Source organism: Eretmochelys imbricata, chromosome 12 (assembly GCF_965152235.1).
Source record: "Eretmochelys imbricata isolate rEreImb1 chromosome 12, rEreImb1.hap1, whole genome shotgun sequence".
Classification (NCBI taxonomy): Eukaryota; Metazoa; Chordata; order Testudines; family Cheloniidae; genus Eretmochelys; species Eretmochelys imbricata.
In genome coordinates, this window is record NC_135583.1 from 32,749,017 (window position 1) to 32,772,162 (window position 23,146).

At 39.4% G+C, this 23,146-nt stretch overlaps 1 protein-coding gene across 2 annotated transcripts; it reads left to right on the forward strand.

Moving 5' to 3' along the window:
• The first annotated feature begins 52 nt into the window (after positions 1-52).
• Positions 53-17,471, forward strand: CENPN (centromere protein N). Of its 2 annotated transcripts, XM_077831296.1 has the most exons (11): positions 53-181; positions 962-1,142; positions 2,645-2,690; positions 5,395-5,454; positions 5,999-6,075; positions 7,908-8,078; positions 10,152-10,253; positions 10,847-10,904; positions 12,173-12,285; positions 16,601-16,724; positions 17,064-17,471. In XM_077831296.1, the coding sequence occupies exons 1-11, from the start codon at positions 141-143 to the stop codon at positions 17,177-17,179; spliced, it is 1,089 nt and encodes a 362-aa protein (XP_077687422.1). In that variant the 5' UTR covers positions 53-140; the 3' UTR covers positions 17,180-17,471. The 2 variants fall into 2 exon arrangements, with proteins under 2 accessions (XP_077687422.1, XP_077687423.1); XM_077831297.1 differs by lacking the exon at positions 7,908-8,078.
• Positions 17,472-23,146: the final 5,675 nt, after the last annotated feature.

Genomic DNA, 23,146 nt, shown 5'->3' on the forward strand with positions numbered 1-23,146 from the left:
GAGGCGAAACAGCGCTTGCGATTGGGCCATTCAAATGTAGGAAGCTGGATGATTGGGCGCTTCGAAGGTGCGGGCGCGACTTGGCGGGAAAGAGCGGGCAGTTTAGGGAGCCCGAAAAAGAACCCCGCTGCTGTGGTGACATGTCCGCGAGCGGCCGGCGCCGCCGGGGCGCCCTTGACAGGTGAGCTGGGAGGGGCTCTGGCCCTGAGGAAATGCTCTTGGGGTGTCCTGCCTGGGACTGTGACTGACCCCCATTTCCTGCGGGAGGGGATGCCCCGCTGCCGCGCCTCCCCAGCCGCGTAGCTTGAAGGGGCCCCAGCGGCGGGTATGCCCGGGGCCTTCCCACGACGGCTCTGCCGGCGGAGTCGCTCCCTCGTGTGGCAGACAGCGCCTTCGGGGGACCGGCTCCCCCAAACCTCGGCCTTCCCCGCTCCGAGCAGGCGCGTCTTCCTCCCTCCGCGGACCCCGCCGCTTGTCCGCGACCCCCTCGCCCCTCCTTAGAGCCAGCCCCAGGGGACGGATGTTAGGCCGCGGACGGCGAGAAGGGTTGTCCCCGGCAGGGAGCGGCCCTGCTCTGGCTGCACCGCCGGGCTTTCTCGTGCCCTCCGTAAAGCGGGGCAGTAGCTTGGAGGAGTTTACTACGGGAACTCGGACTTTGTCCTTTGGCCAGTCTCGGAGCAGCCTGGGCGGTGACTCCCCGAGGCTAGAACAGGGGCATTTTCTCGCTGTCACGGTGGCCTTAAGGTGCAGCTGATGTGATGCTCCCTCAAAGGAGCGGATGTCCTAAGTCTCGGAAATACGCTGATTCTTTGCAGTGTGTACGAGGAACATTGGAATTGCCAATCAGGCCAATGATATGTCTCCAACAGTGGCCAGTACCAGAGCACAGGCCAGTTGGAGTGATCCACACCCCATCTTCCCTCGTCATTGGCTTATAACTCTTTAATATTGCTTTTTAAAGTGGCTTCACAATGGATGAGACAGTTGCTGAGTATATCAGAAGGACAGTGCTGAAAATCCCACGCCATGAAATCATGGAAATGCTTACGATGTGGGACTTCCTCTCCAAGACGCAGCTGCAGACCATAAACGTGCATCAGATAAAGGAAAGAATTTCCCAAGAAGTGGTGCAGCTTTGTGAGGTGATAACATCCATTGTGAATGGTCTGTCAGGCTGAAACATTTTCATTATATTTGCATAGCAGGATGGCATACTAGAAGCGTGTATTGGTGTTTTTGTAATGTGTGACACACATTTAAGAAGGAAAATGTTCTCATTCTCACATTAACTTTATTTTCTTTATTTCTCATATTGGAAACTATTAACCTGTGCCTGGATTATAGTGCATGAATACTGAGTTGGCCTAACTGATTTTGCTGGGTACACAGCTGGTCCACAGGAAGGCACAGTTGTACTCAATTCTTCCTTGCTCTTTAATTGAATCATATATTAGAGCCTGCTATTGTTAAATCTTTGAGTAATTGTTATGTATTATGGCACTGGGTAGATTCTAGTCATTCAATAGGGATGAAGCTGTTTTGGAGTTCATCTGTATTTGTGAATCTGAATGTTAAACATAAACAATTCTATCTGGACATTTAGAAGGCTAAGATGTACCTATGTTACTCCTAAAATGCTGTCTCTCTTAAGGAGTAGAAAGCCTATAGTTTTTTATTCTTCTGGAATTCTGTAGTGTTATTTCTGAGGTGTGCTGTTTTTGTTTTGACAAACAAGCACATTGGATGGAATAATTTCCTCTGCAAGATTTGTTTTCACTTTACTTGGTGTAAAACAAAATTTCTTCATATGACGCTACCTGTGATAATGTTCCACACTTGGGGCCTGATCTTACAATTGCATTTGCATGGGCAGACCCTGGGCTAGCCTCTGTGGAGTCTGTTATCATATGTGCCCTTAAATTCTACTGTTTGTTGCACAGTTTCAAGGGCATTGAAATCTGTTGGTTCCACAGATTGCTTGTCTATAGTATTAATATGCAAGCTACAGGTGCAAGCCAAAAAGACTTACTGAACGCCATAAATAGTATTATTAAACTACTTTTAATGGGATAACAAATGTCAGGTTTAAAATAGCTACGGTGTTTTGTAGAACCTTCTTTACCTATGTTCCTAAGAGCATCTGAGATTCTTCAGATGGCATGAAATTTTAAAAACTAAATAAAATTGATGGGAGGAAAATCATAGTTCACCTTTTACCTGGTTTGGATAATGAAACACTAGTCATTTTCTCTTCTGTTTATAATAAAGTTTAGTTAATTTCACTTATTAAGTCTTGTGTACTAGTTCAGAATAGCAATGTTTAAATTGCAACCTCTGTAGAGGGAGTGCATAAATACACTCAAATAGCTTTCTTTAAAAAATATATAATTGAAAACATGGCTAATACTGGATTTGGCAAAACCTTTTTTTGACTATATGCTCTTTGTGACAGGGAGTTTGTCTTCCTGTGTTTAGAAACTGCCTAGCATTCTGTCGCCATTAATGCAATCTAAGTAATGTTAACAGTACCTACATTCTGGGGCTAAAATTCCAGACAGCGTTTCTTTAAGCTGCAATTTTAATGAAGTTCTATAAAGAATTCTGGCTCCACAGTTCACCATGCACTGTAAATATTTTCTTGCAGGAAAACTCTGCAAGTATCAAGCAAGCAGCCATCCTAGACATGATTTGTAAGTTAAAAATACCTTTTCTTTATCTTTTGTCTGACATTCTCAAATAACTTCTAATTCATAGAATTGCCCTTATGAGATATTGGTATGTTAAGAATGGTCTGACCCGGTATGGTCAATGGTCCATCTAGCCCAGGATCCTGTCTTTTGACAGTGGCCAGTGCCAGATGCTTCAGAAGAAAGGAACAGAACAGGCAACTTATTAGGCGATTCATCCCCTGTTGTCCAGTCTCCACTTCTGGCAGTCAGAGGTTATGGGGAACACCCAGAGCATGGGGTTGCATCCCAGACATTCTTGGCTGATAGCCACTGATGGACTTAGCCTTCGCGAACTTATCTAATTCTTTTTTGAACCCAGTTAAATTTTTTGGCCTTCCCAACATCCCCAGGCAATGAGTTTCACAGGTTGATTGTGTGTTATGTGAAGTACTTCCTTATGTTTGTTTTAAAACTGCTGTCTATTAATTTTGTTGGGTGACATCCTGGTTCTTGTGATATGTGAAGTGATAAATGACACATCTGTATTCACTTTCTCCACTCTGTTCATGATTTTATAAACATCTGTCATATTATCGATCATATCCTTAGTCATCTCTTTTTCTGAGCTGAACAATTTGTCTGTTTTTAATCTTTCCTCATATGGAAGTTATTCCATACCCTCAATCAATTCTAATATCTTTTTTGAGATGGGGTGACCAGACCTGTATACAGTATTCAACGTGTGGGTGTACCATGGATTTATATGGTGGCATTATGATATTTTTTTGTCTTTTCTATCTCTTTTTTTCCTACTGGTTCCTAAAAGTGTTAGCTTTTTTGAGTGCTGTGCACATTGAGCTGATGTTTTCAGATAACTGTCCACAATGACTCCAAGGTCTTTCTTCTTGAGTGGTAACAGCTAATTTAGAGCCCATCATTTAGACTGTATGGTTGGGATTATGTTTTCCAATGTGTTATTTTGCACTTATCAACATTGAATTTCATCTACTATTTTGTTGCCCAGTCATCCAATTTTGTGAGATCCCTTTGTAACTCTTTACAGTCTGTTTCAGACTTAACTATCTTACATAATTTTATATCGTCTGCATACTTTTCCCACCTCGCTGTTTACCCCCTTTTCCAGATCACATATGAATATGTTGAACAGCACTGTTCCCAGGACAGATCCCTGTGGGACCCTGCTATTACCTCTCTCCACTGTGGAAACTGACCATTTATTCCTACCCTTTGTTTCCTGCCTTTTTAACCAATTACTGATCCAAGAGAGGACCTTCCCTGTTATCCCATGACTGTTTGCTTAAGAGCCTTTGGTGAGGGACCTTGTCGAAGCTTTCTGAAAGTCCGAGCATACTATATCAACTGGATCACTTTGTCCATAAGCTTGTTGACACCTTCAAAAAATTGTAATACATTGGTGTGACATGATTCCCCTTTACAAAAGCCATGTTGACTTCCCCAACATATCATGTTGATCTGTGTGTCAGATAATTCTGTTCTTTACTGTAGTTTCAGATAATTTTCCTGATGCTGAAGTTAGTCCTGTAATTACCAGGATCGCCTCTGGAGCCTGTTTTAAAAATTGGCATTATGTTAGCTATCCACCAGTCATAGGAGGGCCTGGGGGTTGCCCCACGGCTGGGCTCTGGGGGAGAGGGGGTTGGATGCTGGGGGCTGCCCCGTAGCTGGGCTCTGGGCTTCGGCCACCCTGCAGCTGGGCTCTGGGAGGGGGCTGGTGTCTGGAGGCCACCCTGGGGCTGGGTGCAGAGGCCAGGGGACCGCTCTGGGTGTCTGGGCTGGGGGGTGCCCTGCGGCTTAGCTCGGATGGGGGTGGAGGGAGGTCCAGGGTGTCTGAGTTCTGGTGGCCTCACACAGCCCCCTCCAGCACCTCCCAACTGGAACTGAGTTTTGTAGGGGTTTCTTTAACTCTACTCCTAGAGGAATCTTTTTTGCTGTTGTCTGTGTTGTTGACTGGTATTTTGAAATAAATTACCAAAATTGAAACTGGAGTGATTATATTGTGGTGTTTTGACACAATATGCAGAATTTTGCAGAATTTTTAATTTTTTGGCGCCAAATTCCCCCAGGAGTAATATGGGTGTTAGTTTAATTCAGACAGCAGTGTATGGCAGATCAGCTTCTGCAAATCCAGATGGATCTCTAAATTCAACATAATTATAATTTGAACATTAAGAATTGTATATAATTTTTGTTTATGTGGAAAACTGAAGTATGAGTGATTCCAAAATTGCTGTCTTGTTAATTTTTTGTTGCGTGTGGCTCTAGCTGTTTCCTATACACTGATAACTCTATGTACTTAGAAGTTGGCAAACTCTTGTAAGTCTTTCTTTTTTTCTCTAATTGCCCTAAACAACAGAATTCAAGTTAAGAAAGAGTTTTGGTAACTTGCATGTAATCCTTTTTAAAGAGTGAATTGGGAGGAGGTTACCTGTTCATTAATTAGTTAACAAAAAATTCAACCAATTTTAATGTCTCCTATATAAAAATGCCTTTTTTACTTGTAGACTAGAAGCTACCTGCAGCTTAGGACAGTCTTGATCACTAAGACTTTTTTTTTTTTTTTTTTTAAATATGAGGACAATTGTTTGAAAGTGATCTGATCACAAATAATGTATGTCAATAGTTTACTCAAAACAGTTATGTTCCATGTTGACTGCATCATTGGGCAACTTTTTTATCTCCCCAGACAACCACACCTATCGGAACAAGAAGATTTGGACTGTTTACCAAATGACCAAAGCAGTGGGTAGGTAAACATCTTTCTCTAAAGATATCACCTCTACAGGATTCTCACTCATAGGAAAGGTCCTTCATTTTTGGTTTTTATATACCCCACTCCTACCCAACCCCAGGAAATTTCCTTAGTTTTATAAATGCTGCTGTTTGGTTTGTACTGGTTCCTCCTACTCCCTCAATTTTGGACGAATCAGGGGCATGAAAATACTGATTGTTAGGAAAATCCAATATATTATATTAGGTAGATGTATTTATGTTGTTAATAAATTAGTCTATCTGTTAAGGTGAGACAATATAAGGGAAGAGACATGTATGCACGTGTGTGTGTGTGTGTGTGTGGTATGTCAGTGCTCACGTCCTAAAAAAAGAAGTCCCGAAACTCCCCAGAGAGATTAAACTGACACTATATGATCTATTTAATAGTTAAAATAAATGTTTAAATTCTTGGGTTGATGCTACATCACTGTAATACCGTTTTGCTGTAACAGACCAAATTATGTCTAACAGTCATAATTTTGTGTTTACAGTAAGTGGTATCTCTTCTTGTATAACAGGTGAAGAAACTGACGCTTTTAACTTGGCAGATTTCAAATACAAATTTAAGAGAAGTCTTCAGTCAGCTCTGAAAAATGTAAGAATAAAACTGTTTTAAATGAGTTGCAACTCTGTAATATAAAGGGTGGTTATTATATCGTCTTTAGATAATTCTTGATTTGTCCCTGCTTTTTAACCAAAACTTGAAGTAAATCTGTAAATTGCTGGAGTCATGGGGGATTGTATTTGAAATACCAAGGAGAAACTATATATACTGCCCCAGTAATAGTGTTTACCTTCAGACTTGCTTTTTCTGGTTGAGGGAAGTGAAAAGTGGCAGAGTTCTGTCTTAAAATATAGTGTTACCTGTTTCAGGCTCCAGAGAAATACAATTGTATTTCCAATTTTGTATATTTTCAGTACTAAGGAACACTCTGCTATTATTACTGAGTAGATAAACAAGTTTGAGCCTGTACTTCAGAAAATACACAAACTAGATAAATATAGCTGAATCAGGCTTCAAAAAGCATTGCTAGATACAAAAATGGAACGTTGCTCATATAGGCCAGAAGAGTGCAGTGTTTCAGGACAAATACATCTGAGACTTTAAAGCTAGAGTGGTCATGTGGCCTAGATGTAATTGATACTGTTCTAATCTGTCAATCAATAAGACAATCTGTTAACTAATAATATATAAATAAACATGTCTCTCACCAAACAATCTGAGTGGAACTTGAAGTAGCCATGTAATTTTTTTTATCAATAAGCAGAAAACAGAGGGTGGAAGTGGGAGGATGTATGCACGATTCTGAAGTTAGCACCAGTAGTAAAAATGGAGTCAGAAATAGTAAACTGCTCTTGCACATGGTCTCTAGCTTATGCTTCAATTTATTATCCCTAATGGGCATATTTTGTGTGTTTTGAAGTTTTGGCCCCGATACTGTTATATTTTTGGTGAAATTTTATATTGTCTAGTAGACAGTGGTGTTCTTGGGTCACATACTATATAAAGTAGTGTCCAACATGTGACCTAGGGAGCTACTCATGGCTATAAGGAATGAATGTGTAGGAAAATTATCTGATTATCAATTGAATGTGTTCCTTTCATCGGTATATGAAACACTTGTCACTATTGGAGGGGGACACTGCTTCCTTAGCAGACTCGGGAGCATTGTGAGCAGCTGTTTTCTTTCTTGATGCAACTGCTGAGCAGTTTGCCTGCATTGCAAGGGAGGGAGAAAAAAATGACTGACTGGCCAATTGCCTCCTTCCCCCTCTTCCCTCATTAGAAGCAGTATAGGAGCTTGACTGGCTCTGCCTGAACCTAGGAGAGCACATAGCAAAGGCTGGCTTCCCTTCCCCACATAGCCACTCAGGGTAACTTGGTATTGGTGAGTGAAATTGAAAACCAATAACCAGTTGAACAGCAACCTGAGTGGTAAAAGGAAATGGAACAGGGCAGAGAAACTACCCCAAGGCATTGACTGTGGACCTTGACCTCTTTGAAACATGTTCAGTCCTGAGGCTGAAAAGCGACTACTGTAATGTAACCTCACACCTGTAAAATGGGTAGTGAAATAGACTCATTAGAATGGAAGCACTTGGGTTACTGTCACTCGTGTTCCACATACAATACAAAGATATTGCTGCTATCTACCTTTGCTTCCAATAAGGGTGCTTACATTTTAAAAAAAAAAAAGATGCCTTCTAATGTAAAGATATTTTCTAAACATTACAGGTTAAATTCCATCTGGTGAAAGAACCTTGTGAAAGTCAATGGGATATGTTTCTCTTTCATCAGCAGTGGCATATCACATGTTCATGTATAATGCATCAACACAGGGGAACAGTTAACCCACACAACCTTAATTTTGGTGTCTCCTAATTTGAGTGCCTAACTAAATTATAGCTTTTGATTTTTCTAATCAGGTGACGATCAACTTCAGAGAATATGAGGATAATGCAATATGGATTCGAATTGCTTGGGGAACACAGTATACAAAGCCAAATCAGTACAAAGCTACTTATGTTGTGTATCACTCACAAACTCCCTATGTCTTCATTTCCAGTCTTAGGAACCGCATACCTCTGCTTTGTCAGGTATAGAGCAAACGTGACTGTTATAGATCTCCATCATGTTGTTTCTAGTTATCAAAAGAGGGTTGTTGAAAGTGTGAGGAAACATCACACTGGAAAATCTGGAATGTAGTTGTTTGGTCTGGAAACATAACACAATCTTTAGATTAGATCCCTAAATGGAGTTCACTATGGGCGTTCAGAGGCACAAGTGCATATGTGCATTATTTGTGCTCCTCTCGTATACCACTTTAAAATCCATACCAAAACTCCTTAAATACAAACCATGTAGAATAACTGCCTTTAAGCTTTTTCTCTTTATAGAAAGTTAATTTAATAAAGTGAGTTTGTGCTTTTACTAGACTATATAATTTTAAATCTCTGAACTGGATATGCTTGTGTTGAGGATATGTTAACTTGAAAGGTATCTTTACTTCACATCTTTAAACTGAATTGCTACAAGTGGCCATATGATGGGTCTTAAAAGCTGGCTTAGAGTAGAAGTGATAGTTACTGACAAAAATAGAGGTCATGTCCTATTATTGCCTATTAAAACCACTTATTATTGGCACTTGTCCCTATTACCTGTGTGACCCTCTTGGAGACTGGCAGTGGATGTTCTAGGTACAGTAGAATCTCAGAGTTATGAACACCTTGGGAATGGAGGTTGTTTGTAACTCTGAACAAAACGTTATGGTGGTTCTTTCAAAAGTTTACAACTGAACATTGCCTTAATACAGCTTTGAAACTTTACTTTGCAGAAGAAAAATGTTGCTTTCCTGTTATTTTTAGTAGTAGTTTACTGTACTGTATTTGCTTGCTTTTTTTTTTTTTTGTGTGTCGGTCTCTGGTTCTGTCTGATTGCATACTTCCAGTTCCAAATGAGGTTTTGTGGTTGACTGATCAATTCATAACTCTAGTGATAGTAACTCTCAGGTTCTAGTATATTCAAAATCTGAAAGCAAATTGCACGTACTGTTTTGTATGTTCTTAAAGTGACCACCTAAGCTTCTGAGGCCTTGTACTATGAGAACTGGATGTACTGGCTCAAAGAATGGGTATACTGAGTGTCCAAATTATTGACATTAAGATCATGGGGCAATCTCTGAGATCTTAGTTCAAATTCTTGGAAATTTACCTTTCCAGTAACATAACCTTTAACTTCTAATAATCCAGGAGAAAGACCTGGGTGTATTAGTCAATTACAAGATGACTGTCCTGTAATTCATTATAGAATGAATCAGGCCAGGTATTTCCAGGAGTGATAGGGAAGTATTAATGCCATTGTATAAAGCACTGGTAAGACCTCCTTTGGAATACTGTGTACAGTTCTAGTGGCCCATGTTCAAGAAAGACTAATACAAACTGGAACGGGTTCAAAGAGAGACTACTAAGATGATCACAGGAATGGAGAATCTGTTTTATGAGAGGAGGTTAAAAGAGTTTGGCTTGTTTAACTTAGGAAAATGAAGGCTATGGGGGGATATGCTCGTGCTCTATAAATATATCATGGAGTAAACACCAGGGAGGGAGAAGAGTTGTTTAGGCTAAAGGCTTCTAGCCATCAGAATAGTGTAGTTTTGGAACAGCCTTCCAATACAAGGGTGCAGCCAAGTGAGCAAATAACCTACCTAGTTTTAAGATGGAGCTTGATAAGTTTATAAACAAGATTATGTGACTAGTTTGTCTGTGATACCAAGGGACTGGACTCAATCCATGAAGTCCCTTCCAGTTCTGTATTAATAAGTTCATATCTTACTGTGCAGAGAATCAAGCTATCCCTAAGTATGCACAACATGGTGATGCAGAGCTTAAACTACAGTTCTATTTTTTATTTATGTGTTTATTTTGGTGGTTGGGATCTTCTTTCTTTCAACTGTAAATTCTCTACATTACTGCAAAGATCATATGACTTTATAACAGCCTGTTTAACTTTGCATTTTTCAGATATGAGAATCCTTTTTGGTGATAGTGACTGAACCTACAACTTAACAGCTGTATAAAAATGTTGCATTAGCCAGAAATGTTACGTTTTATTGTAAATATAATGGTGACTTAAGAAGTAATGATAAAAATAATTTCAATTTTTATTTAAAGGCACTGGTTCATGCTTCCAATTACCATGACATCCATGAAATGGAGCTCCGAAGCCGTTGTTTAGACTCCCTTAAAGATATTGTGTTCAAGAGGTATAGCCAGGTGAGCCACTTTTCAAGTTTATTCTAAGGTAAGTCTTGGTTTTTTGTTTCAGGCCTGGCTCTAAACTTCCTAGCAGGTGGGGAAAACCTCTCCCAAGAATTCATCATGTTACAAGTAATACTGAACTACTGAGGTGGACAGCCTTTCAGTAAGGTAACATAAAATGGTGATCTAAAACCTAGTTTCCCACCTACCGCTTTTTAGAGGCATTCCTGAATTACCAATTAAACTATAACATAGAATTGGATAAAATGATTTAATCTTAAAATTTCGTATTATTACTACTTCATTGGTCTCAATAAAGTACTGACTTGGCAACTATTAGAATAGGTATTTACTCTGCTTGTCTAAAGAACACTTCCAAATAGAGAAATGTTTTCTGAGTATAGTCAGGGAAAACATCACTTTCCAAAACTAGGATTTCGGATTCTTAACTTCCCATAATTGGTAAGAGCAAGGAGAGCACTCTGTTTCAGAAGGTTTTCAAAAAAACCTGAAAACTATTTCTAGTGAGAGCTCCTAGAACTGGAAATAAACTGATTGTAAAGACCTTATCTTGTCTCCTCCCACACTTTTTTGTATTTTGTTTTTAGACTTTCCAAACATATCACCCAAGACCTCTACAAGAAAGCAATGTTGCTCCAGAAAAGGGTATATGCTTATTTTTTTTAAAATGTATGGCCTTTTAAAATAAGCTTTGCTCTGAAATATCATTCCTTTTCCGGTTTGCGTTCCAACCTCTTTTAAATGTTTCTTGTTATAAAGTGCCACATAATTCTTATATTACATTCATAGTATAGTACAGTACATACACTGCATTGATTGCTGCTTGCCAGACTACACCTCCACCCTTTCCAAGGCTGGCTGAGTTCTGTTTACGAACTCACCGAACATCATTTGGACACTTATGTCATGGTTCTGATTCTTATACTAGCTTGGCCGGTCAGATAGACTCCACTATCTTACAGTAACTGTCTTTGAAATGTTTTGTCCACCTGGCTCCTGTGACCTGACCTCCATTCCCGCTCATTCTCAGTACAGATTGATTCTAAAGACAAATTAGCAAGTGGTTGGGGCCACACTGCTCTAATTGCCCTTGGGTGGGAGAACATGTCGAGCACAAGCACAGCCCCAGTGAATGCTGCTGGTCAAAAGATTTTGGTCTTGTACATATGAGGTGTGTGTTCATGATAAGTAGGATCCACGTGGACAAAACATTCAAGGTAGACTTCATACAGCTGCTGTAAAGTTTCTTTCCTTTGTGAGATAACATGCTTGTTTGATTTCTGGCTGGCTTCTGCAGGGTTGCCTTAACTAAGAAATCCAACGTGCAGTTCTGAAGCTGTTAGCTTTGCATAAAATGAGAACTTTTGTCGAATTATGACTTTCGTTAAGAAATTGTTTTTCCTAAGCTTGTTTCTTTGGTCGGAAAATAATATTTTCACTTATTTATATGACTTACCTAGGATTCTTTTGGGTGTTTGGAAAAACAGCTAATGAAATCTAGGTAATTCCCAGAAAGAAATCTTCATAGGCTAATTACTTTTTAAATGTCAGACTTCTAAAAGCCTGGGTGGACTGATGCTCCTAAAATTAAGCTGCTTATAACATTTGCTTAGAGTTAGGCATGCAAGCATTCACTCCCACATCCACAAAGTACACAATGCTAAACTTTTTTCCTTTTTTGGTCTGGCTATTTTGTTAGTTTAGAGTTGGTTTTAAGTGGTGAATCTTCATATTTCACTAGCTATCTGCCAGATGATCATTTTGTGCATTCTCTAGAACTTGTATTCTATTCTGGGTATGTCACATCTAAAAATCATTCCCAAAGAAATGGAATGTGTACATAATAGCTAAACAGTGCCACATGAAAGTTAACAGGGTGTGTTGTTCGTTTTGTTTTTTTCCCCCTCCTCCAGTGGATCCGAGGGTAATTCAAGAAAATAAAAGGGAAAAAGAGAGAATCCAGAGTGTGAATCAGGAGGTCTTTGGTGAGGGTCTCCAACCAAAAATAGAATTTGCACAATATAAGGTGATAAACACGTTTAATCCTTTTAATTTGGTTAAAACGACTAATCAGTAGATGTGTTTAAGCACAATTGTAAAAAAATTCTCTAGTTTTTCTTTCAAACTTTTGCACAGAACGTTACTTGAGTTTTTTCATAAACTAGTTACAATTATAGATTTCTAATGCAGAGCTCTTGTTGCATTCATGCAATCTAGTGCCCAAAGAAGTTACATTTAAAATTCTGGATCATATTTCAGTCTTGCACGACCCATGCTAATTGAGTAATAGTGACTTTTTAATTTGATCATAATCTTGAGAGCAAAGTATTTTGGCTGTTGTACTATAATCAAATGAGATTTTAAGTACTGGTGAAATGGAAGTCCAGATTATACAGAGTACTTATAAAACCAACTACCAATACAGGTAACACTCAATAGATCGTTGAAAAATATCTGTTCATAACTAAGGCTATGTTTTAGTCATGGGTATTTTTAGTAAAAGTCATGGACAGGTCACAAGCAGTAAACAAAAATTCACAGCTCCATGACCAGTCCATGACTTGTACTATATACCCCTGACTAAATCTTGGTCAGGCGGGGGGGAGGGAGCGGAGGCAGCATGCAGAGCTGGGAAGGAGGAACATGTCCCCACTTTTGGGGAGCTCCCTGAGGTAAGTGCCACCCAGGGCCCTTACCCGCTCCTGCATCCCTGCCCTGAGCCCCCTCCCACACCCAAACTCCTGCTGCTGGGGGAGGGGGATGTGGTGGCCCGAGACTGCCCCAGCAGCAGCAAGTGCAGCTGGCCCAGGATCTGCCTGAGCTGCTCAGGCGGCCCCTAGGCCAGCCACTGCAGAGGTCACAGAAGGTCACGGAATCCATGACCTCTGGGACAGACTCGCAGCCTTATTCATAACAAAACCAATTCTTAATGTATCTTTGGGGATTCCAAGAGATGACCCTTAATGTTTTATCATATACACTGGACATAATTGCGGTTTTTTTTTTTTTAGTGGAGAATTGTTTGTCACATGGGGGCACCCCTGATTTCATTAAAAAGGTATTCTTCCACCTAGAAATGTGTTTACATTAGCAAACAGGTTGTTGAAAGGCATAAATAAAATAATTCTAATAGGCCCTGTTAACAAACTTTTAAAATGTATGCCCAAGACTTGAAGTCAGAAGTTAATCAAAGCAGCATGTTAGTGTTTTAAAGGAGCAGCTGCACCAACTATAGCTGTGGTAGGAACTGGCTTGAAGTGACTTGAGCCATGCTTGAGAGAAAAATCCAGACTGGAAATATCCAGCTAGGAAAGGCGCAAAGGAAGACACGGGCAGCCAAAACACTTGAGGGAGGAAAAAGGCCAAAGATTGTGGAAGTGGAAATGTGCAGTGAGGAACTGGAGTGAAAGCCTCAGAGGATTGGGATATCTGTCCCAATTCAGGCCAGAATTGGATTGTCTAGAGCAGTGGTTCTCAAACTGTGGGTTGGGCCCCCAAAGTGGGTCGCGACCCCGTTTTAATGGGGTTGCCAGAGCTGGCATTAGACTTGCTGGGGCCGAAGCCTGAGCCCCACCGCCTGGGGCCAGAGCCGCAGCACAAGGGCTTCAGCCCTGGGTGGTGGGTTTCAGGTTACAGGCTCCCATTTGGGGCTGAAGCCCTTGGGCCTTGGTCCCTCTGCCTGGAGCAGTGGGGATCAGGCTTTGGTTTTGGCCCCCCGGCCCAGGGCGGCAGGGCTTGGGTGGGCTCAGGCTTCAGTCCCCGCTCCTGGAGTCGTGTGGTAACTTTTGTTGTTAGAAGGAGGTTGTGGTGAAATTAAGTTTGAAAACCCCTGACTAGAGACTCTAGAATAAACAATGTAGACTTTTCATATCTAATGTCCTAAAATTAAACAACTCATTCTTCTGATACTTGTACTCCCTGCCTAATGTATTCTCTAGCATATCTAACAATCTCACAGGAGGCGATAGATTTTTTCTTAGCTAAAACTTGTGATTGGAATGTCTTCTCCCACAACCTAGTTAATGAGAATATTAATCATTTCTGTGGTGTTTAATTCAAAAGGGGTTAAAAGGCCTCTAAACTTAAATCATGCTTATGTCTGAAAATGTTTACCTATTACGGTTCCAAGCAACACTTAAAATGATTATAACTGAAAGAGATTAGAGAATTTAATTTGTTTATTTTATGCACTAATCAGTTTTCTGTTTGCATGAGTCCTCCATTCAGGAAATGGGGAGAAAATCTTTTTTTAAATAAGAAATTGATTATGAAACAATAAAAGCTGACAAGTTAAGGGCAAGTATGGTAGCTGAAATATCTTTTAAATAGGGCTGTGGATTAATAGAGTTAACTTACGCGATTAACTAAAAATTAATCGCAATTAAAAAAATGAATTTTGATTTTAATCATACTGTTAAGCAATAGAACATCAATTGAAATTTATTAATTATTTGTGAGTTTTTCTAATATAGTGATTTTAATTAAAACACAGAATACAAAGTGTATAGTGTATACAAAGTGCTCACTTTATATTTTTAATTGCAAATATTTGCACTGTAAAAATGATAAAAGAAATAGAATTTTTCAATTTACCTCATACAAGTACTGTAGTGCAGTCTCTTTATTGTGAAAGTGTAACTTACAAATGTAGATTGTTTTGGTTTTGAGTGAAGTTATGTAACAAAAAAAAATATAAAACTTTAGAGCCTACAAGTCCACTCACTACTTCTTGTTCTGCCAATCACTCAGACAAACAAGTTTGTTTACATTTATGGGAGATGATGCTCATTTCTTATTTACAATGTCACCTGACAGTGAGGACAGGCTGTCTCATGGCACTTTTGTAGCCAGCATTGGAAGGTATTTACATGCTGGATATGCTAAACATTCATATGCCCCTTCATGCCTCTGCCACCATTCCAGAGGACATGCTTCTATGCTGACGATGCTTGTTTTTATTAAAAAAAAAAATGCATTACTTAAATTTGTGACTGAACTTCTCGGGGGGAGAATTGTATGTCTCCTGCTCTGTTTTACCTGGGTTCTGACACACTTCGTGTTCTAACAGTCACAGATGATAACATAGCACATCTTCATTTTAAGAACACTTCCACTGCAGATTTGACGAAACGCAAAAAAGGTACCAATATGAGATTTCTAGCACTTGTGAGATAGCAACAGCACTTGACCCAAGGTTTAAATATCTGAAGTGCCTTCCAAATCTGAGAGGGATGAGGTGTGGAGCATGCTTTCCAGAAGTCTTAAAAGCAACACTCCAATGCGGAAACTATAGAACCCGAACCACCAAAAAAGAAAAGCAACCTTCTGCTGGTGGCATCTGACTTAGATGATGAAAATGAACATCCTTCAGTCTGCACTGCTTTGGATCGTTATTGAGCAGAACCAGTCATCAGCATGGACACGTTCTTTGGAATGGGAGTCGAAGCATGAAGGGACGTATGACTCTTTAGCGCATCTGGCATGTAACTATCTTGCGACACCGGCTACAACAGTGCAATGTGAACGCCTGCTCTCCCTTTCAGGTGACATTGTAAACAAGAAGTGGGCAACATTGTCTCCCATCAACGTAAACAAACGTGTTTGAGCGATAGGCTAAACAAGAAGTAGGAGTGAGTGGACTTGTAGGCTCTAAAGTTTTACATGGTTTTATTTTTGAATGTAGTTTTTTTTACATAATTCTATATTTGTAAGTTCAACTTTCATGATAAAGAGCTTACACTATAGTACTTGTATTAGGTGAACTGAAAAATGCTATTTTGTGTTTTTGAAAATATAGTGAGGACTGTACACTTTGTATTCTGTTTTGTAATTGAAATCAATATATTTGAAATGTAGAAAACATCCAAAAAATATTTTTAACAGTGCAATTAATCACGATTAATTTTTTTAATCTCTTGGCAGCCCTACTTTTAAATTAAGAATTTAATGTTTTTAACCTTTGTAGTTTCCTTTAATACTTAAAAATAAATGAAATAAAGACGACTGGTCTATTTTCAATTTTAAAGAAGGGCAACTGGATATCTGGTTAGAAGGGATGAGGGCCTGAGGAGGTCACCACTTAGCACCAGGAAATGCTTGACTTATGGTTTAGCACAACAGTTATTACAACCAAGTTTTAAATAGCAATTGCCCATTTTTGTATGGTGTTAAACTGAAGGGCATGTTGCCATAAATTGTTTACAGATCTCCTCCCAGTTGAGAGAAGAGAGGACACATCCAACAAAAAAGCAGGGCTTTAGTTTTAATATTGCCTTGTTTTTTAATAGTTTGTACATAAAGGCATATCCTTCTTATGACCCCTGAATGCTTTGTGTTCACAGCTTGAAACAATGTTTAAAGGTGAACCTGAAATGGACATTCTAACTGAAAAAGAACCATTCAGATGTATAGTCAAATTTTCCAGTCCCCATCTTTTAGAAGCATTGAAATCCTTAGCACCAGCAGGTGAGTGCTATAATATTAATAGGTGAACTATTTTACTATGTTGTCTTCCATTTAGCTTGCAAATCTTTCATAAGTGATATTTGAGTGGTTAATCTGATTCTGTGTACATATAAATAGAAATTTAGTGAACTACAAGAATTCTTCTGTAGATAACCTTAGCAGATGAGGCCAGATTAGACATGTAAACTCATGCTTTTGTGCAGATTTTCTTACAGAATTACAGTGATTGAATGTGGTTACTCAATTTATACCTTTAATCTAAATCATATGTGAAAGATAGAATGGTGGATGAGTTAGGCTATAATTCCTTTTTTTTTTTTTTTCCCTCCTTCCCTCCAGGTATGGCTGATGCACCTCTTTCACCATTACTTACATGCATACCACAAAAAGCCAGGAACTATTTTAAAATTAAAGAGCGAAAAGGCATACTTTCAACAAGCTGTGTAGGCCCCTGACTTTTTTTTTTTTTTTTTTTACTGCAAAGACTCATTCACCGAGAATTGTGTATATAATGTGTATTTAATTACTGTATTTAATCAAAAGATAAATTTCAGAACCATTTTTAAAACTAATTTATTCTTTGGTAATCCCTTGTATCATTTTAAATGACAGTCTACATTTAAGGTTATACTTTTTCCCTACTGTTCATTTTTAACAAATGGGTTAGCCAATGAGATTGACTAAATGGTCTGTCGTCTAGCAGATAACTGAAACAGTAAATTCAGCTAATTAAATTAGTTCATTGAAGTTCTTCTGTGAATCATAATGTATTCGGTGGATGCACACAATAAATTAGAGAACGGATCTAATCAGAATGCAATAAGTCAAGTAATGTAGCAGATTAGCGTTCTTTCAGTGTACTAGCACCATTTAACAAAATGGTTATGCCCACAGTCTGTCATCTAGCATCAGACATTAATTCTGAGTGAGAATGTCAGGAGACCAATCTACTTGGAAAACTAACATTCTAGCCTGGCCTTGATGTTTTCATTTTTCAACAGAAGACTTCCTTCCTGTGACAATATTCTATTGTCATGACTTCATTTATAGTGAGATGCATTTTTTTTTAAATTTTTTTTAAATGAGGTTATGGGCTTCTGATGACTAGCAAAAGCTGGTATCAAACATTTGGTGCATATTTTTCATATCCTTAAAATGGTGTTAAATATCTAACAAACAGATGTGATACTTAATGTACAGTAGGTTTTTAATAATTTATTTTATCAAATGACTGAGTAACTCGGTATCTAAACAATTAAAGTTAGTTACTTAAGTTTCCCCATAAGTAAAAGACACTGAAACTTTCTGTTGAAGCAAATTACTTTTTAAGAGTAAATTATAAAGCAGTAACACTCTGGAGATTAAGGGCCTACAAAGTGCATCATTAGGGCTGAACACATCCCTGCTTACTACAATATCTTTAATATAGTTGGTAAGGGGGAAAAAATCTGGTGACTACTAAATATGAGTTGCTGTTCATGATGTGTGAAATAAGTTAGACATGAGATATGCAAAACCCAAGCTATATACAATTAGACAAATCTCTGGGCACTTATCTGACAACAAATACTAACTGTAATAAACTATATAAATGGCTGAGGTAATCCACTGAATGGTCTCATTTGGGCCCCAGTTTAGCAATATATCAAAGCCCATGCCCAACTTTGAACATGTCAGTAGTCCCACTGACTTCAGTAGAACTATTCATGTGCATACAGTTTGGCATGTGTTTTTGTACCTCACTGAATGGTGGTCTTATCTTGAAAGGACTATCTGCTACTAATGAAGTCCAATAGCAAAGTTTCTATCTGACCTGAATGGATGTAAGATCAGAACCAATGTTTGTAATCACTAATCTTTCTAGGGTCTGATCCTGCCACACTCCTTGTACACTAAAACTTGACTTTGTATTCATAAAGATTGCAGAACCAAGCAAATGTAGTGTTCAAGCAGAAATAGGGTTTGCAGTAAAGTTCTAAGTGTTCATAATTAAATAGCCATTTTGAATTTCACCCATTTAATATTTTAAGCTACAGATGTAATTTACTTGGTTTGAAGAATACTTGTATTGTTCAAAATGTCTCTTAGATTCTGTATTGGTTAGCAATTTATTGTGATGTATTTTGTGTATTCAAATTTTTTATTTGCTTAGATAATGTCCATATGCAAAGAGGATTTTTCAGAAAGGTTGTGGTATAGTATACCAAACTATTTTGTTAAGTTTTGTGTGATTTTTTGTTTTTGTTACATTTGAAAGAACCAATAAAAATTTAAAGTAGAACTTGGCAGAAGTTTGGCTTGAGATACTTCAGTATGATACATTTATATTGAGTATTTTTTGTAATGATTATAAACTGAATCCTGTGTACTGTACACTATTGGACCTATCCTGCTATTTTATAAGTACATTTCTTTTAACTAAAATTCAGCGGAATTGAAAGTGTTTAAGTGTAATATTAAGCTATTATTACTTTTAAGAGTCTGTTTTAATCCATGATCGAAACTAAAACCTGTCTACAATCCCCATAAGAAGGGAAAGACTACTTATAAAAGCATAATCCACAAAAGATGAATGAAAGTTCCCTATCTCAAGTATTTCTTATCTTCAGCAATTTCTCAGCAGATTTAATGTCCCTAAATATACTTTCTTTCTTTCTAGAATGAAACTAACATGTTAAAACATTACGGTTGCAAAGTCAAGCACTCAAAAGTTAGGAAATGCCAGAATTAAGGTTACCTGTGCAACTTTAATTTGGCTCCCTTGTGTGTATACACTGATATAATCTTTAATTAGTTGATCACATACTATTTTTGCTACAGAACCCCTGCCTTATTCAATGCGCAGGATAGATGGTACTCTCTTAAGGAGGAACTATTTATTTTGTTACCTCCTTGTTCAGTGAGTGAGCCCATTCCTTATTTACTGCACACTGACAAGCTGTAGGCTTTTCTTTTGACAGTGAGTGAGGAATGCACTTAGTCTTCTGACCTCCAACCATCACACAGAATGATCACTTGCTTTGAAATCAGCATTTTCTGTTTTAAGTCCTTAACTTGTACAATGCTAGTAAAGGATTTTTTTCTTTGATGGATTATTTAGTTACAGGTGTATACACAATGTATACACGGTGCTTCTGAAGCATTTGGCATTGGCCACTGTAGAGAGACGGGATACTGGGCTAGATGGACCATGGGCCTGACCCAGTATGGCCATTCTTACGTTCTTATGTAAATGTTTACCATTACATTATAACAGGATAGATAAGTGAAAAAAATGCAAATAGCATCCCATTAGTTTTCATGAAGTCTAAACACCCAATACATTCTTGTACATCTAACCATTACTTTGATCTATACTAATACACAAGTGAATTGACCTGAATACACTCTAGCATGACCTGGTCTGTCACCATCACAGTAGTGTCTTCCACATTCAATGCCCGGTTTGGTTGGCATGTCCTACGGTCATTGTTTAAGTAGGACTTCTAGTACCCACCTCCAAGCAGACAGACAACTGCTTGTTAGTCCCCAAGTCTACTTCTCTGGGATTCTATATTGGCAAAAGAACTGAGGAATGGTTGGGCTGGCTCTGCCCTTTATCTTCTCTGGTGGGGGTGCAGCACAAGCGTGACCTCAAGAATCTGATCTCACACACATGATGCCCATGTTCATCAAGAGTGGAATCCATGTGGCTAACACATCTTGAAGAACCACAGTTACTGTAGAGAAAATAATATTTATGTATCTAACTCAGTTTTCTCTCACGCATCTGATTTTCATATAACATTTATTTTATTTTTTTAAATAGGGTAATGTTGTACATATAATTTATTAGCCATACGTTTTAAGTGGATTAAACTAATGTTTTGAAATGGAGTATTTCTGTTAATGCTTGAAGGAAAAACCTTGCTGTCAATTTCTAAATTGTTATAACCCTCAGGAATGTTCTGAGCCTGGATCATTATGTAGTTAATTAAAAGGATTTCACTAGTCATATGAGATCACAATGAACATATATTCAGTGTATTCCTTTACAGACTTAAGGATTTTTTTAAAGGTTGCTTTTGCTGTGCAAATGCATAATCGGAAGAGGAAAATGAAAAGGCGCAATCCTGCGTCTACAGACCCTTATTTGCATAAAGATTACATTGTAGGGTTGTATAATCCAGAGTTATGGATATGACAGGGCCAATGAGAAATGTGAGAGAGTTGGAAAGAATAGTTTATTTTGTATTTGCAGCATTTATACAGTCTTCCAAGAACTCTCTACCTTATTTTGTCATCCATTTACATAATATACTACATGATAGAGAGAGATTATATCATCTGGTATATCTTATGTAAGCTATACTTTAAATATATGTGAGAATTAGGTATTTTTTAATTATTACTTTTTTTACCAGTAATATGTTTGGGAGTTAGAGGTTAAGGGGTAGAATCAAAGCTGAATCTGGCACAAAAGCATAGGAATGGATCTGGATTAGTGAAGGGATGGGATGGGTTAAGAATCCTGAAAACAACTATCCTGTGTGCTTGTAAATTGATCAAACCGATAGATATAGATATATAAAAAATTCAGCTATATTTCAAAATATGATTACAGATGGAAAGAGAGATGACCTACGTAGTTTAATCAACCCAAATTGGTGCAGAGCAGATAAAAGAGGCAAAGAGATGTGTGAATGGTGATCTCAGAGAGAGAAAATGAAGGTTTAGGAAGTGAATGTGGGGATGTAGTGGTAGATAAATTATAGATAGCCTTGAAGTTGAAGGGAGGTTTAAATCCTGCCATGTCATTTGTCTCAGTGCTCTTCTGCTTCATAAATCTCCACACGCTTACCAATGCACAGGGCCATGTGTGTTCTATGATTCCATGGCTGTGTAATTTGTAAGGGCATTCACCCTTTGCCATAGAAGAGCATTCACAATCTCCATTTTAAGTGCTTTTAAATTTGAGTTTTTAACCTTTATGGCTGTTGAGATATATTTGAAATGGAGTGTTGTCTTCCTGAGTCTGTAAAGAGCCAAGAAAGACAAAATCAGAGACCTGTAAGTCTAGAAGGGACCTAGAAAAGTCATCTAGCCCAACTCCTTCCATTTGAGGCAGGGCTAACTGTGAATAGTCCATCCCTAACAGTTGTTTGTATAACGTATTCTTAAACACCTCCAATGATGGGGTACTTGGGGCTGTTGCAAATGGGTAGCCATTGCTGGGGGGGGGGGGAATTACTGGGTTAATGGGGGAGCCCCAGCTGTTGCTGCCAAGGGAACACTGCAGGGCTCCTGCTTCCCACCATGCCCTTATTTCCTTCTCTTCCCTACCCCTTCCCCTGCCCCATCCTCTTCTCTTCCCCCTGCCCTATCCCATCCCCCTTCCTTCGCTACTGCCTCTTTCCCTCACCTCATTCTATTTTCCCCATATTCCCTAAACCCTTTGCCCTGTCCTATTGTACAGAAAACAGGATAGTGACCATATAAGGTGCCAAGCACACGCTGAAGAGGAAGATGACAGGCCGTAGGACCCAGGAGGCACTGTGCAGCTGCAGAGGCAGTAAGCATCCAGCAGAAGCAGCAGCTCTGGACCACCCCCTCTGCTCTTCCAATGCCCCTCTCCAAACTACACCCAGGGACTCTGGCCCTGATCTTGCGCTGCCCCATTTTTGTGCCCCCGCCGGCTCTGTATCCTGAGTGGCTGCCCCTCTCACCCCACCCTAGTTATGACGTTACGTTGTGCCATCCTTTCATGCTGCAACCACTGGTTGATGCTACCCAGTTAGCTCATGTAACAATCTCTATCCCCCATTGCCTTTGTGGTGTCATGGCTTCTTAACCCCACATCATTAATTGCTTCACCCTCTAATGATAATTTGATCCCTCATCATCTATTGTATCATGACAATGATCTTTGCACTCCTGTCAGCCTGCTGCTTTGCAGTGTGGTAATGTTTTGACCTCATCTTAACCTGTGGCCTGGTGATGTTAAGGCACCGTACTGGGTCAGTGACCCACGGAGCAAGGATTATGGCTACCACGTGTCCAGTTTTCGACCAGAACGCCCAGTCAAAAAGGTCTTCTGGCAGCTCTGGTCAGCATTACTGACCGAGCGTTTAAAAGTCCAGCGGTGCAGATGGATAAGGCGGGCTCCCTACCTGCTATGGCTCCACACGGCTCTGGGAAGCAGTGGCATGTCCCCCCTCCAGCTCCTACATGTAGGGGCAGCTGGGGGTGCCGTACACTGCCCCTGCCCCAAGTGCCAGCTCCTCAGCTTCCAGTGGCCAGGAACCACAGCCAATAGGAGCTGTGGGGTTGGCACCTGTGGATGGGGCACAGTGCAGCAGAGCTGCCTGGCCGCACCTCTGCTTAGGAGCTGCAGCAGGGGACGGACATGCCGCTGCTTCCTGGAGCTGTCTGAGGTAAGCGCT